This window comes from Podarcis filfolensis, assembly GCF_964270895.1.
Source record: "Podarcis filfolensis genome assembly, chromosome: 11".
Taxonomy (NCBI): domain Eukaryota; kingdom Metazoa; phylum Chordata; class Lepidosauria; order Squamata; family Lacertidae; genus Podarcis; species Podarcis filfolensis.
Window position 1 is genome coordinate 26,135,422 of NC_139613.1, and position 17,444 is coordinate 26,152,865.

General features: G+C 39.0%; 1 protein-coding gene across 15 annotated transcripts in view; it reads left to right on the top strand.

Moving 5' to 3' along the window:
- Positions 1–17,444, top strand: part of MAST4 (microtubule associated serine/threonine kinase family member 4) — a gene marked incomplete at its 5' end in the record, with an annotated part of 200,946 nt that overhangs the window by 66,612 nt on the left and 116,890 nt on the right. For 11 of the 15 annotated variants that reach the window (XM_083575989.1, XM_083575973.1, XM_083575986.1 and 8 more), the window contains one exon: positions 8,297–8,328. The exons of the other annotated variants lie outside the window; for them this stretch is intronic. In XM_083575989.1, coding sequence (XP_083432115.1) covers positions 8,297–8,328 — 32 coding nt within the window. The remainder of the gene's footprint in view (positions 1–8,296; positions 8,329–17,444) is intronic. 15 annotated transcript variants of the gene reach the window in all.

A 17,444-nucleotide genomic window follows, 5' to 3' on the forward strand; every position in this document is an offset into this window, starting at 1 on the left:
TAATTAGTCTGGCGAAGAAGTCTTCATGGTTTTTGTGACACATGGCCAAAAGAGCCTGTGAGCATGTGACTCGTTTCTGCTTCTAGAAAGGTGTCAGCAGCCGGGGAACCCACCATGGGGACACCTTTCCCATGTGCAAATGGTCATAGATTATTTTTTCTACAGAGCCCACACTGATCTCGACATCTGCAGCTAGTTGGCGAATGGTTATGAGGCGATCCTCCAAAATGGCAGCCTCCACTTTCCTGAATGGTGTCTTCATCAATGGAGGGGTGTGGTTGCTCAGGAATGGGAGCCATTCCACTGAAGTTCAACCACGCCTGAACTGACGATACCAGTGCTTGACTATGTCATACGATGGGCATCCTCCCCATAAGTCCCTTTCATCTCATCGAACATCTCTTGTGGTGTGCACCCTTTCAAGTACAAGAACCTGATGGCAGCTCTGCATTCACCTGGTTCCATTATCAGACGTTACTCCACGTTAGCACCCGTAATAGAGAAACTGTTAGGAGTTCAGAGCTACAAATTACTACGTTACCTATGGAAAGATGTATCATTATACACGTGCAGTTTCATCCTCCTACGATAACTGGAAGTGGGTCAGGGGAAATATTTAATGAATGCCCCTTGTATATCTAATTTATGTTTCAAGTTAAAGGGACAAGTGTTGTTGTTGTTACTACAGCCTCCTTTTTTATCTTTAGTATTCTTTGGTTATAATACAAGAACAATATTTTGATTTTGGATAAAGCAGACTAGAAAATGTTTGTTTTGAAGTGCCAAGTATGTCACATTGAATGCAATAGTCTGTACTTTGGCCTTTGTCAATTCCAGGGTTTTTGCTTTTGTTTGTGCCTCTGTAATTGATAAAGGTATAATTAGTGATACCACAAAAAGCTCAAAAATAACAAGTAGGAAAATGAACTTTCCCAGTTTGTCATGTCTAAAAGTATTCAGAGAAAAACTACCTTGAACTGAAGTGCATCCTCTGCTCATTATCAAATCAATAATATGAGGTTTTGTGATGATTTTAATCTCTCTGCAATTTGCATTCCTCATGCTAGATGCTCAAAATCAGCAGCCATTTTTTGGCACATGCACAGAAGTTAATTACTCTAACCGCTTACTCTTAATAAAACTGTGATTGACTAGAATGTCTGAAAAATGGGACAATGATTTACAGAACAATATATTGGCTACAGTCCCGACAAACCAATTAGCCCAGCTAGGTCTGGCCCAGTAATGTGGCAGAATGAGACTGTTTTATTGGGCGGCATATATGGAGGGCAATTTGCACCCGTGGATCCCCTATCCATTTAATTATTGTACGCTCAGTGAAGCAAGGCTTTCTGCCACCTTCTCCTGTGACAGAGGAAGCTGGCTATGCTTTGTCTCCATGGTCAGAGGCAGTTTGCTTCTGAATAAACGAAAAATAAATAATGAATACCAGTTGCTAGAAACCACAGATAAGGGAGTTTGCTCTTGCAGGATGCTGAACTACATGAGCCCTTGGCCTGGCCCAGAAATTCTAATGCTCTTAAGAATGTGTGCACTGCTACTTCAGTTCATTACTGTGGCTAGAGTTTTTTGTTCAGCTTAAACATAGAATGGAAAAAAAAACCACAGCTGAAAAACATGGCTGTATGGTTCATGCTTGAAAATGAAGATATCTAAAGCCTGCAGTCCTATCCAGCAAGGATGGCAAAGTGTAGCTTTTATACTATAGTTCCCATCATTCCTCACTGTTGGCCACGGTAAATGGGACTGATGGGAACTGGAGTCCAAAAGCTTCTCCATCCCTGCTGTACAATGCTGACCTGGAAATAAATGTCATTGACAGGGATCTGAGTATGCTGTAAATGTATCTTCACTGTAATATTGGCTACCTTTTTTTGGTAGCTGTGAAATACAAACACATGGGTTGTATGTATTGAACAATCCTTCTTCTCTCCTCCTCCCTCCACTTCTGCTCTGAATTTTCCCCAAACGCCCTAGAGCAGATTTGCAGGGGTGTGTATGTGTGTGCGTGCATGCACACATGGGAGACAAAAGGGAGAGAAAGTTACTTTGCATGAGTTGTTCTGCTTCTGCAGATTCAACCCATGATTCTGAATTGAATTTATTAGTAGTAGCATACAGAAATGTCAAACACAGTTGAGGTTCTTTATAACAATTAAAATACATAGAGACTCGTCACAGCAATTTCATTGGATACTTAGCAGTTTTGTACTCGCATTATTAATTGTTTCATTTTTTTTAACCCAGTGTGTTAGAGATCAGTCACTACTGTGGATTGACCGGTTTCCTGGGTCTAGGGCTTTCCGGCTTTCCTAGCCTCTTAGGCTTTTGCTTCTTATAGGAAACATAGGCAAGCATACAGACACACCCCAGGTGAGACAAAAAACTCAAGATGTCCCAGGTAGATAAATAAGTCTCTGCAACTGAGCAAAATTGCCTGGAAAAACTGAAATCCTTACTTAAAGCTGGGTTGTTTACACATGCATTAATTTGAGTACAGAGTAACTTTTCTTCCTTAAGTTGTTTGAGGAATGGTAGAGCTTGAAAGCCTATACATTTTTACTAGTAGAGTTGTTCTCGCAAAAGATACATTCTCACCTACTTGTTGCTCTTTGTTGGGGGAAAAACATGGCCATGATGTTCTGTAGATTGCCTATGAGCAGCAGATTACGTTTGTTACGGTGATATGTGCGGTGGAATAAGGACCTGAAAGTAGAATAGCTTTTGTTTTATTTTTTATAAAGCCCTAATTATTTCACAAATGTGACATGTGAGAAATTTCCTGGAGTATATTTAGGTAACTGTGAAAATGCATTAGGATTACTTCAATATTTGAAAACACTGCCACAAAAGCTGAAAGTAGATTTATTCTAAAAGTTTCCCCATATCTACAACATTAGCCATCTCTTTAGCAGTTTATGAACGTTGTAGCTTTTATTGATTTCAGGGAATAGGACCCAGCAACAAACAACAAAAGTCGATGGCACCTCTTTGCTTCCATATAGAGGTGTCCAGATCAATATTTTGAATTTATAGTAATTTACTAGTAATGGGTAAACAAATGGACAGAATTTCTGTATTGTGGGTATGGCTAGGCATATATTCTTTTCATCTATACTCTGTTGTAGGTCAAAGTCTTTGTTCCTGCAGCTGGAAATGCAGCTGGATACTGAAATTATGTGCATATCCATGATGTTCTGAAATGTGTCATATGTTAAGGAACACTGAACAGGTTTCATTTATTGTAGAATGTATTGAGTGTTCAAGGCTGTTTAAAACCAAAATACTACTTGTGCTTTTAATACCGTTCAGAGTTTTGCTTGTTCTTTTGGTGTACATTTGTCAAGCTGCCTGGCTTTCAGACTTCAAGGATTTCCCTCTATATAGAGGACTCTCTCTCCCCCTTCCTCCTCCTCCTCTCTCTCTCTCTCTCTCTCTCTCTCTCTCTCTCTCACACACACACACACACACACACACACACACACACACAAAGGTGGGGGAAAGAAAATAGTGTGGAACTGGTAAAAGTAAATGAGAAACTTTCAATAATGAAAGTTGATACGCTTCATGTGTACAGTTCTACCCTATTCTGCCCTATATTAATCATATGCAGCACTGTTTCCATTACAGTGCAGTTTGTCTTCCACCCAAAACTATGTTGTGTGTCTCATTGACTTCTGTGGTGAAATTACATACCTCAAGTAATTTATGAAAGTAATTATGTAACTTATGTGAATTATGTTGTCATTATGTTATTTCATTTCATTCATTTCAGTGAAAAGGAAATAATGCAAATGGGGAGGGGGAGGCAATAATTTATGTTTTGTTTGCAGACAGCAACAAAAGTGAATACTGATCATATTTACTGGGTTGATTTCCATTACAGACATGGGATGAATAAGTGAACATGGGCAGTTTCTGCTTCCATTTCTTGGAATTCTCCAACATCTCTAGTATACTGTTGTTGGCATCTGTCTTGGGAGACCTGGGAGTGTGCCTCCGGGGGTGAAGTCAGACCAATGCATTAGCAGCACTGAAGTGACCTCCCTGGGGCGCAAGCCTGGGCAGTGTGTATGGAGGTCCTGGGCTGTGCAGATAACAAGACACCACTCTTGACCTCACTGACGTGGTCCAAAGGAAAGCAGAGCAATATGTTTGGCACCAGCTTGGCTGCAGGAGTTGCCAGGTTGAGGCATACAAGACCCCATTCAGCCATCTTAGAAACTCCACTCTGGATTTGTGTAGGATTTACTCCTCAGCCTTTTCTTCTTCTGAAGATATCTGATGTTTAGGATCAGAGGCTACCTTGCCAGATTAATTAGCCGCATTTGCCCCTCCCTTCCCTCTACAGCACATGCAGAAACTGCCTTCTTAGCTATTTGACGCACTATTGATCTTGTCTGCTTAATCCGCCAGAGCCTGTCTTCGCATACAGGGGAAGTACCTAACTCAACAAGGGGTTGAAACGCATCAACTACCCTCGCTTGGTTTATCTTACCATTCAAAACCGTTTCCCAGAGTGTGGCCACTGTTGCATGCTGACAGCTTCTAGGAGCCACACGTGAGAACTGAGTGCAGGGTGGAGACCAAAAGTGGACAAACAACCCCAGAAGGAGCACAGTGTGTCCCACACCAGATGTAGAGCCCCTCCCCTCACACCCCATGCACCCCTCTAGTATATAGTGACATTCAAATCAATACAGAAACGCAAATTACATAAATAAGAGAGTATTCAAAATTTCAGGAAGGCTCCACAGTTACAACATGATTTCTATAGTTTTCTTCAGTAGGTTGGTCTGCCAATCTATTCTCTAAGTTTGTAATTGTAAGCAGGCACAAACTCCACAGTTCAGTGCCAACAAGGCTTTTTAAATGGTTAATGCAGCGAAGAACTACTGAAAGAGTTATGCATATTTCCCTCAGCTACATCAAGGTTTTTAGAAATCCTCTTAATATTACACGAGATTATTTACAGATAATGAGAGGAAAAACTTGGACAGCAAGATAAAAAATAATAATGATGTTGCATTCAGAGAGCCAGATTGTGGTAACATTTCTGTACTTTTGTTACCCAAAGATTATGTCATGCAACACTAAGAGGAAATTTGGGTGTGGCCAGGCATAAAAATTGTTAGCAGTGAGCCTACTGTGAAATGTATTTCTAGTGCTTTGAACAGAAGTACGATTTTATCCCATCAGATTGAGCTCGGGAGGAAACATATTAATCCTGTTTTGTAGCTAACAGGAATATATGCCCTGTGCTGGGTGACTGGCCTTTGTGACAATCAGAAAGTTGCTTCCTTTTGAACTTCTTAACATTAAATAAACCTGATTTTTAATTATGGTGCTGCATAAACATTTAATCAGATCAAGGCACTTGAGGTCTGCCGCCCCCCATGGCATAATGGGTGGCATTCAACTAAGTCATACTCAGATTAGACTGTACAACTGTGATGAAATAATGTAACAAGTGTGAAAAATTCTTGCAGCTTTCCCATATCCTCTTTATTAGCACTGTATGTTTTTACTGAATAGATATACTTTTTAAAATATAATAAAAATAAATATGAAAAATAAAATATATGTTTAGTTTTGTTTGTTTATGCACCTAAGTTATTATTCCCTTCTTCATGTGTGAAAGATGCATATACAGGAAGACACTCCAGTTGCTTCAGCCATAATACAGGGAACAATATATGAGTACTTAGATGGGAAATAATAGTTTAGCACAGAATTGGATTATTCACCTATGATTCATGTCATCATGATGCAAGTGGATCATGTCAAAGTCGGCCCATAGGGTAGGGATGAGATGAAGATCTGGCCTACTAGGGCGAAACATTTTCCCACCCCCGGTGTAGAGCTACACATCAGAATTAATACATTAAATTTCTTCTAAGATTGTATTTACAAATAAGCGATTAAGTAGAGGCAACTTTATTGTATATGGAGGTAAATAGTTCCTTTGTATGAACTCTCAGTGTTCACTGGTGATGTAGACCTCTAAATGATAGGTGTGTTGAAATATGAAATGAAAAGTATGATAAAATCCTATAATTTGCTTTATTCGCTTAATTTTGGAAGAAGCCTAAGAAAAACATTATTCTAACTATAACCTGCTTTAAAACTTCATTAGGACTAAAGGTAAAGGGACCCCTGACCATTAGGTCCAGTCGTGACTGACTCTGGGGTTGCGGTGCTCATCTCGCTTTATTGGCCGAGGGAGCCGGCGTACAGCTTCCGGGTCATGTGGCCAGAATGACTAAGCCGCTTTTGGTGAGCCAGAGCAGCACACGGAAACGCCGCTTACCTTCCCGCCAGAGCGGTACCTATTTATCTACTTGCACTTTGACATGCTTTGACATGTCATTAGGACTAAAGGTAAAGGTACCCTTGCCCGTACGGGCCAGTCGTGTCCGACTCTAAGGTTGTGCACCCATCTCATGACTAGCTCAAAACTAATTATTTCTCTCAGGATCATACCAAATCGTTTCTTTCTCTGGACCATCTTTCCAAACCCTTGACACTAACACTCATCCATATACCTTTGTTCTCCTGCTTCTCCTCACTGGTTATCTTGTTTCAATTTAGATTTGAGGGTAGATGAGTTTTCCTTGTTGGACATATGTTAAATAACATGACAGTGGAGGTGGAAGAGAAATATGAGGCTGAAGAAATCAGGGTGAGGAGAGGGGAGAACATTCTCTTCTGACTAACCCCAAAACAGATCTCGTTAGTATGTGGCACCACAAGAAATGTTACATTTGTGCAAAATCCCTTTGTAGGAAATCCTTGTGTTTCTCAGAACATGGGTAAAAGTTTATTATGCCCCAACATTTCTAGGTTAAAAGCAACAACCCATCGACCATCACCATGCACTTAAAATTAAATAGTGCAATGCAAAAGAAAAAAGAATTGGATGGTGGTGGTTTGCAGGAAAAGAAATAAATTCAGGCATTAATTCTTTATAAGATGGGAACTGGGAATCCTTCATTTATATACAGTAGAGTATGAAAAGAGGGAAGGAAATTGACATTTGTTGCCGTGTGGGTGTATTGAATGCTTTCAAGCATACAATAACTCAGCATTTATTTTTGATATTCTGAACTATAATGCATAAATGAAAAATATGAAGAAATAGAATTAAAAATAGAACTTAGAAAGAAACTTTACCAATGTATTGTTAGTTTGCTCTTTCTGTCATGTTTTATTTTAGTTTATGTTTAAGTAGCATTTGCTGTGCTGGAATTCAAATGAGGTGTGTGTTTGTGTATAATAACTTTAAGGTGTTATTTTAAGGTGAGAAAAATTACTTTTTAGAACTGCCACAAACTGCCAATGTATCCTGATGACTCTGTTGTTTTAAATGATACATCTGATGTTGAATTCAGGTTTCGAAATTCAACAAAGATGGGCAAATACACTTAAAATGTGGCTTCAGCAACAACAAGAGCTATACATTTTCTCTCACTGTGCTGCAAGCTTATATTGTGTGAGTGTTAAATATATAGTCTTAGATCCTGGCCTTTTGCTTTTGCTAGTGTGAGCATCCCTGGATTGGAGTTCCATCCAGGTGTTGCTCCTGCTGCTGGGGGAGATCATACTTGGCCAATTCACCCTCTCCCCTGCAGTCCCTTGCAACCTCCAGAAATCTCCTCTGAAGAGTTAGAAGCCGCTGTGGAGTACTGTGGAACAGATACAGGGGGAAATAGATGAAAATAGACCCCACCTCTTCTTCCCTCCTCTGGATTAAAGCCTTCTGTGTGGATGGAAAGAACTTTTCTGCCATGGACAGTTTAGTTGGGCTTCAACCTATAGTCCTGCATTAAGGGCTTAAATAAAGTATATAATGTTTTGTAAGGACCCATTTTACATGCCATAAAGGTGAGTCTGACTGAAAACTGCCTGGGCTCTATTTTATTATTAATGGAAAACTGCCTGTTTCCTGGTAATTAGATGCCAAGAATTTTCAAGTTAACTATGCAGTTGCTGCTCCCCCCAAAGATTTGGCACTGAGTGGGATTTCTGATCGCAGAATTAAGTACTAGAGTTTCATATACAGTATAACAAAATAAGAGGCAATCACTCAAGGCAATTTTCAACTTTGTAATATTAAATAGTGCACAAAGAACTAAGGTAGTTTTAAAAACATAAATCTTAGTCTAGAATATGATGTCTGAACCATTCATATGTGGCATTTTAGGTAAATGATTGAAAAATATTCCTATTGTATGCTTAGAATTCATTTTATAATTACATTTTTCTTCATTTGCAGAAGGAACTGAGCCTTCCAAGAAGGGGAAGTTTGTAAGTAGTTGAAATTTCTTCTTTTTATTTTGTTCATTGCACTCTGCATAGGGCTTGACAGTTTTTCAATATGTCTTCCTTCTCTCAGTGGCCAATGAAATGAAGGTTACGTGTGGCAGTTGATTCTGCACAAAAACGCTAACATTGTAAACCAATGCGCCATGTCCTCCTACTTCACTGAATGTTTGTCCTTGTCTCGTACTTCACTAAATGTTTCTTCTGGTATTAGTTAATAGTTTATAGTAGGAAATCATTATGAAAGAATTCTGGGTATCAATAAGGCTATCAATTAAAATACATTAGAAATAAATCAAGTATAGGAAATGTTCCTTTGGACTCGTTATGTTTGGAATTTAAAAAAATAGCTGAGAGAGACACGTACATAGATGGATTCAATTTTACCTTAATATTGATGCCAAAAATAAAGTAGCTTAAAAATTAAACTAATGCCAAGTGAGGCTAGATAATATAATATTTAAAGAATCAAGGTATGAATTGTTAGAGCCTTGCAAGCATTTATTTGTATTGGTTTGGAAAATTAATGAATTAAATATACTGACACCTCATGGTTAATAATTGCATTGGGTAAATTTGTGTGTCTTGACTTTAATTGTCTAACTGCACAAGTCTAGGCATGTTTATTCAGAAGTAAGTCCCACTTTGTTCAATAAGTTCAGTAAGTCACACTTTGTTAAATGCCATGTAAGTGTGCATAGAATTGCGGTCAAAGTACATTTTAAACAGTTAATTTTTAAGGCCGTGTTACTTTTTGAGCTTTAAAGTTGTATATTTTTCTTTACAATGCTTGGGTAAAATGGATGACTGTGGTCTGAATGGGTCTCTCAATTTTTTATTTTGATTTTTGTTGCTGTTTTTAAGCCAGTAGTAAATCTTCTTTGGGAAGCTAGAGGCTGCAATTTTTCTTTTCCCCTAGTTCCTCAAATGTAGTGATGAGGGGGAATAGCACCTTCCCCCCACTGATGCCTGCTGTTTCCTACCCCAAGCTACATCTAGGAGGTGGTGGTGGTTTTTAAAGAAAATGACAGCCAGCAGCTGACTTGAAGGGTTCTAGAGAATATACAGAGGGACTTATGAGAAATTCCACAAATCTTCAATGTACTTTCATGATTTCCTTGTTTTAAAACTTATAAATGATGTTGGATTCAGGTTTTGATCAGTTTTTCAGGAACTTCTGACAGCTTGTTCTAAAACACACAGGGCTCGTTCAGCACTCCTGTCCCCAAGGCTTTGGTGTTTCCTTGTATTGTCCTGTGCAGGGGCAGTGTGTCCCGTTCTGCCACTTGAGGCAAAACAGGAAGTGCCGCCTTGCCTTGCGGCCACTGGAACTGCTTCTTCTCCCTCACTACCTGGCGGAGAAGCAGCACCAGCAAGATCTCACATGATTTCGGGCAAATTTTTAGCTAAAATTGGCACTGATGCTGGCACCACTTCCATGCTGCTAGTGAGGCAGACCAGGTAACCCGTGGGGCAGTTGCCTTGGGGACTGATGCCTAAATGGCAGAACTGGCTCTGGTCTCATGTAGACAACCTCAGAAATATATACAGTTCCCAGGAGCCTTAAAAGCCAGCTTTTGGGGAATTTTTGACTGTATAAATACAGGGCATATGAAGGTGCAGTAAAAAGTGTTCACAAAAAACTGGAGGTCAGAAAATGCAAGTGAAAACAAAACTAAAATTGCTTGTCAGCTTAGCTCTGATGTATATTGCCTCCTTGTGCATTATACCTAATTTCTCAAGTTATGATGGCTATGTTCTCTTTTTTAAAAATTGGCACAAGTTGAGGACCACCATTAATAGTTGTCTAATTTTGTTTTGAAACAGACAAGTTTACCCACTATTTATTGTATTAATGATGAGAACACGTAGTCTTCAGATTTTTTGTTTTTGCTTTAAGTGCCACATAACTTGCATTGGACTAAAAAGGTTGAGAACTGCATGTACTTTTCAGAAATAGAAGCAGAACCAAGCTGTTGCTGTAATTAACATTTGAAGTTGAATGTTATGAGTGTGGGAGCAAAATAATCTCTGACGAGGAAATCCTTTTCAATATTATGGCTTTGGAACATTGTAACATCACATTTATTAACTGAAGACGTAACTTTGATACTACCCTTGCCATGAATTTACTTTTATATGTTAGAAGCTCTTCTGTGCATGTGGGTAAAAACTATTGTGGGAATAGTAGAGTTTACTTAACAAATATGGTAGAGGGTTTTGGAATAGAATTGTACCAGTGTTTTTTTTTGTTTCAACATATTATCAGATTTATTTATCTTTTACTGAATCTCATTTTAATGAAATATGGCAAACTATAATCTGTGAAAATTTTGCATGAGACCATTTTATTCTATTATCTCAATCAGTTTTCACACATAGAAAAATCAGCCTGTTGCAGGTTTTCCACATAATGATCATAAACCTCATTATGTGTTGGATGGAAAGCAGCTGATACCATCAGATGAGGTGCTGAACAGAAGACTCCAAATGCATACAACTTAATAGGAATTGTTAAGCTTCTTTTTGCTTGAGGCTCATTCTGACAGGTTTCCCAGAAGTTGATAAGGGTTTGTAATTGGCCTGTTTATCGGTGATTTTGAGTGTGGATTATTGGATTACCTTGGGGAAGAAGAGATAAAGGTAGGAAATAGAATGAAATCCTCCCACTACAGCCAAACAATAAAAGAACAATGGGACAGTATTACATTTTTTATGCAGAAGTCTGTATTTTTCTATTGTTAACTTTGTTCAACTCTACAGATTTAATATCTGATTTTAGATTTGTGTCACAGTGGAAAAAATGTGGTTAGAGACAATTGCCCAAACTGCATTGCATGCCTGTTTGAAATTGCAATATTGGCCCAACAGTGTTGAATAGGTTTGTGATAATAGTCTAGGAGAATTAGTCATTAGCAGGGAGTACCTGCATGTGGCGCTGTGGGTTAAACCACAGAGCCTAGGACTTGCCGATCAGAAGGTTGGCGGTTCAAATCCCCGTGACAGGGTGAGCTCCTGCCAACTAGCAGTTCGAAAGCACATCAAAGTGCAAGTAGATAAATAGGTACTGCTCCGGTGGGAAGGTAAACGGCGTTTCCGTGTGCTGCTCTGGTTTGCTTAGTCATGCTGGCCACATGACCCGGAAGCTGTATGCCAGCTCCCTCGGCCAATAAAGCGAGATGAGCGCCGCAACCCCAGAGTCGGTCACAACTGGACCTAACGGTCAGGGGTCCTTTACCTTTACCTGCATGTAACTGTACTGCTTGCTTTACAAATAGTAATGAAGTAGCAAAAGCAGCAAAGTACTGTTTTCAGAATGATCAGCTGTGTAACATAGAATTTGCCTCTTCTTTTAGAGATTAGGCAGCCAGTAACCTCTCTTACGTGGGACATGGGTGGCGCTGTGGTCTAAACCACAGAGCCTAGGGCTTGCCAATCAGAAGGTCTGGGTGAGCTCCCGTTGCTCGGTCCCTGCTCCTGCCAACCTAGCAGTTTGAAAGCACGTGAAAGTGCAAGTAGATAAATAGGTACCGCTCCGGCGGGAAGGTAAACGGTGTTTCCGTGTGCTGCTCTGGTTCGCCAGTAGCGGCTTAGTCATGCTGGTCACATGACCTGGAAGCTGTACGCCAGCTCCCTCGGCCAGTAAAGCGAGATGAGCACCGCAACCTCAGAGTCGTCCATGACTGGACCTAAAGGGACCTAATGGGGTCCCTTTACCTTTACCTAACATCTCTTACAGTTGATTGACTGTTCTTAAGTCCATGTTCTTAAGTCCATGCAATTTTGCACAGAAGCTTCACTACTCTTAGTCTTTAACGAGATGAGGCCAGCCCTTTGGCAAGCACTTGTAATTTATAATACGTTGGGGATAGTAAAGGTTAACATCAGTTTCACTTTCAGTGAGCTTCTTATGCAAAGTCCTTGATTGGATTTTGAGAGGAAGTAGGGGAAAATAAACTTGAAATCATGCCCCGGCGAGTGGAAGGATGGAGGATGGGGAGCATGAAATGGGGATAAAGCATGAGTAGGACACAAACTGAGGAGAGTGGCCAGTTAAAGGAGAAGAGAAGGAAAGAGGGTGGCAATGTAGTAGTAGTGAATGCAGAAGTCTTTGGAGAGGAAGACAGAATAGGATTACCAGACTGGAAGGGGCCTTTGTCACTTAAAATGCTTTGCTGATTCTGTCAGTATCAACATCATATTGCAGAGCTCCTTTCAATCATGTAATGCTAAAACGTAGCATCAGAAATACCAGAAGAGAGCTTCTGTACCAGATGACCTTCCTACTGCAGTATTAGTTAAGGAGAATAAAAAAGAATGTGAATTCTGTTTGGTGTGTGATTAAGAAGCCCCTCAACCATGCTCTCCATCCTCTGCTTACCTACTCTCTCTGTGTTCCTTTGGCGCACAGTTCTTCTCTTAGGAGACTGGTGTGCTGACAAGACCTATACATGCTTGACCCTCTCATGTCAAGGAGTGTGCCGACATTCCTAATTTGCTGCTTCCAGCAGGCGCTTGTTTGAAGATGGAGCCTGCCCTGGTTGTTTCTGTTGCAGCATTTTTTGGTTGTGGATTATGTGGACACCTGAATGAATAATGGGAATATTTATTGCTGCAATACCAGTACTACCTCTTAGCATGAAACACAATGTGACAAAAATTGTGCCTGCTTTTGAACACTATTGTCTGGAAATAAATTGTTCTTTAGAGTAACAGGATATGATCTAGGGAATGCAAATCGACATGTCAGAAATTCCTATCAACCTGAAAAGGGCAGCTGAGAAGCCAAAGAAAGAATACAGTGGATTTTTTAGTGCACATTCTATATTTCTCACTTCACCTCTTCCTTTGTGCAGCGTATGTGTTCCTGGAGAAGCGTATCATTATTAAAAGAAAAGAATACCCTGCAGGTAAAAGGTCTCTAGCAATCACTAACAAGACCCAATAGATGAACCTGACAAAATTGGGCGGAAACAGCAAGCAGGAAGAAGTCAGAAAGAAATAAAGCGGACCACCTGCCAATCTTATTTTATGTGTTGCTTCAGTGATGTTTTTTTCAGTGTCTTTGTATATCTGGTAGACTGCTTCTCTTCATGTAGTTTTTGTCTTGTCCTATGCCCTGACCTGTTGATCCTGCATTTTTTAAATGTTAGTCTTTTCATTCTTTGGCTCAGAAATAGGGAACAATGGAGCAAGAGCCTGTGGAGATTTAGATAGGAGAAAATGATAGAGAAGAAATTGCCCTAAATCAAAGAACATTTTAAGTGGGTTTAATTGTTTTCATGATGAATGCCATTACACACCATAGGTAAACTGAATTTGGTATAATAAAATGTGCTTTACTATATGCAGAATTATTTTTTTGTAAGGAACAAATATTTATGTACCCTTGACCTTTCCAAGATCCAGCTCATAATTCTCATCTGTTGTACATGGATTTTATATAAGCACAAGTTCCTGTATGGTTAAATCAGACAGGTAAAACTGCACCCATAATTATAAAACCAAAACACTGTAAAGAAAATTCAGAAGATTGGCAGGGAGAGCAAAAATCTGTAGGACCTAGCATTGACATTATGATATGTTAGGCACCAGGTGAGCTTTTCTGTGGAGATGTTCAACTGATGGGGTGCTATAGTTGAAATAACACTCTCCCGTCATCATCCTTCTCACTTCTGGCTATCTTAATTATATGAGAGAACCCCAGTATCTGAGGCTTCAGTAATTCAGGGTTCCCTCTCACTAACTAGCTAGTTGGTAAAATGCATTACACATCTATGTGATTTGTAGGAGGTTGTAGCAAAGGGAGTTCTCTTCCTATGTTATTTCCATATTCTGCTGCATTTTTATTTACTATTTTCATTGTTTTGATTAATCACCTCTTATGGTTTGGATTGTTTGTGGTAGAAAAGTGGGATGCAGAGTTTAAAATGTAAAGAAATGTAGGGAAGTAGGAGTGGCATTTTGTGGTTAGGACTATTCAGTGTTACTAACTTTGGAATTTTAAGATCTATAGAGGAACAAGCCTTGCCTGAAGCATCATGACTTCTGCAAAGGGAGGGTCAGACTCATCAGACCCTTTGGAGCTCTTTGAGAGTGTAAATTTAAAAGCAATATACTTTTTGTGTATATAAGCATTTGCAAATGTTACTATACTTAAAACTTCTTGTTTATCTGTCTTCATTAAAAAAAAAACTGCTGCTGAAAGACTTTGGTAATATCTAGTATTAAGGACTGAAGCAGTTTTGAGGGAAATGTCTTTATGTTATTTTTGTATAAAACTGTAAGACAAATGAAATAATTGAATATAGAGGCAGCCCTAAACATGGAAAAGATTGTACCCAGGGCAAAAAGCTTTGACAGTGTACAACAATGATAGTTCCTGTTAGGGCTAACAAATATTGACTAGCTTTTTCATCTCCATTCACAGGTTCCTTCTGATTTGTGCCTCTGCTCCTCCCTAACTTCTTCTCAAACATTAATAGAAACAAGTTAGTTTAAGCTACTAAATTTACAATAATTACTGTTGCAGCCTTTTGACAACTATTGAGCAGAAACATCCTTTGCCTTCTAAACAATTGGCCTCTGCTGCTCTAATGCCTCTATTGTGGCTACATACAATTGCTTTCAAGCCTGATTCTGTAGCATCCTGGATAAGAGTTAAGGTGAGAGAAGAGACTGGTCCATGGAAACCATAAACGGTTGGTTTGACTAGTAGGCCAAGCCAAGCCAAGCGGTTTGAGCCTTTGAATCTATTCCTGGCTTGGCTTCCTCTGTGCTGGAATTCCAATTTCTAGATAATGTTTCTTTACCTTAAACATTTTGCAGTATATCTCCTCATATTGGAATGTGACACATTTTTATTGTCTTGGATGACACATGTGCAAAATTTCAAATTTCTGGTTCATGTACAACTTTACACTAACAACTTTGATACCCCATGAGTTAGTGAGTCAGCCTTGTGAGTAAGGTTAAAATGTCTTTAGGTATGCATTGTGTATTTCTTACTCTTTTCTTGGATTTCCTGTTCTTTTATGCTTGTTTGAAAGCCATAAGTTTAGCTGTGAATATAACTGGAAATTTCACACAGTCCTATCTCACATTATTTAAATATAGGTTCTTTCATTGCCTTCAAAGTTGACGTTAGTTGTCTCATTGAAAAGTTAAAAGTCTAACTTGAAACCACATGGATCTTTTTAAGCATTTGCCATTCCTTTAAAAATAATCAGATCCCAGCAGCTTCATTTCAGCACTATTCTTTAATGGTTCAATGGCACCTCAGTAGGAGCCTGTCAATTGAGAGCCTGCCAACATTCAATTCTAGCTGGCTGCCAGGGACTAAAAACTTTGATTGCAAACTTGCTGAATCTGACATTACACTAGAGAATAAAACAGAATGTACTCTAAAGCATTTCAGTAAATGACATCACCTGAAATTTCTATGTACAAATAAGAATGAAGTGCTCCTAGCAAAATGGAAAACTAACTTTCTTCTTGAGCCTTTTCCATGAATATTTTAAACGTATTTGGTGTCCATTTGACATCAGACCTACCAAATGCAGGTAGTTCTAGATTACTTTGATTTTTTACATCTTTAGTAACTAGAACTTAGGTTTATTCCCCTCTGTATATTGTCTCAAAGAAGTCAATTTTACGAGGAAATGTGATGGACTGGAGCTAGATAGCAGGAGTTTAGAGTACCCAGAGTATTAGTTTACTTGGAACAAAACATTTCTGATGTATTGCTGTCTTTGGGGAGTGGGACATCATCATCATCAGGTTGTTGTTTCTGGACCCAATTCATGTTGCTGGTTTTGACTTCTAAACTGTTTGACTGTGATTATCTCAGGGAATATCTGTTCTTGTATAGGTCCCTCTCCTAGTTTTGCGATACACTTATACCTTTAAGTGTCAGGACACGTTCTGGAGCAGCATTTTTTTTTCAGAGTTAAGGAAAGAATAGTTTTATTGTTCCTAATGTGGGTTTCCCCCCAATGTTATTGACTTCAGACAGTCAGCATTCCATGCCCACTAAGCATGTTCAGTGTTCACTTGGGCTGTCTTTGGAGCCCTATCTCCTCTTAGCACCCCACTCCTTTTAAAAAAATGATTATTATTCTTTTGTACTGCTGCAAACTTTTTTTTTAATATTTTATTGAATATAAGAACAACATATAATCAAATACAAGCAATCAAATACAGTTTTCCCCTACCCCCCCCAAAAAAACAGCCCCAACTACGTCCAGGTAATTACATTAGTAATAGAATCAAATAAATAATTATTTCTACAGTTGCTGGTTTAAAAAATATCATTCCACATGCTCCCATGTGTCTTAGGTGGTTTAAATGCATGTTCTTTCTTTGATGCATATATAATGAAGGAGGACCACGTTACGTAAGTTATGTAGTTTCTCACGTTGTTTTCTTTCACGTACCCTTTCTGTTAACTTTTCCATCAAAATTAATTCCCAGACATAAGCATACCAAACTTCATATAGGTTCAGGTTTAATGTCCTCCAGTGTCTAGCAACAGCCAGACATGCTGCAGTTATAAGACGCACAATTAAGTCTTTGTCTCTAAGATTTTGTGCTTCGTCTGCAAATATAGAAAGCAATGCTATTTTGGGATCTAAATTGATCGATTGAGATGTAATTTGTTCCATTTCCTTAAATATTTTTAAGCAGAAGTTTTTAATCAATGGGCATTTCCACCACATGTGTATAAATGTTCCTTCATTCCCACAATCTCTCCAACATTGCGGAGAAATATTTTTGTCTATTTTGCTTAGCAATGTGGGATGCAAGTACCATCTGTGGGTTAGCTTTAAGGTGTTTTCTCTTATTCGGGCAGAAATAGCTCGTAAGGGGGCTTTTTGCCACATCCCTTCCCACAAACCATCATCAATCCCTTCTCCCAAGTCTCTTTCCCATCTAGTCTTCAACATGGAGGGCTTTGAGGTTGAGAAATTTACAGTCGCTTTATAGATTAAAGCAATTAGACCTTTACCTCTAGGGTCTGTGGTATATAAAATATTTTCAAATGCAGTTAGTGACTTCATCTCTTGTTTGTGGATTTCTGTGCTACTTATAAAATGGATGAC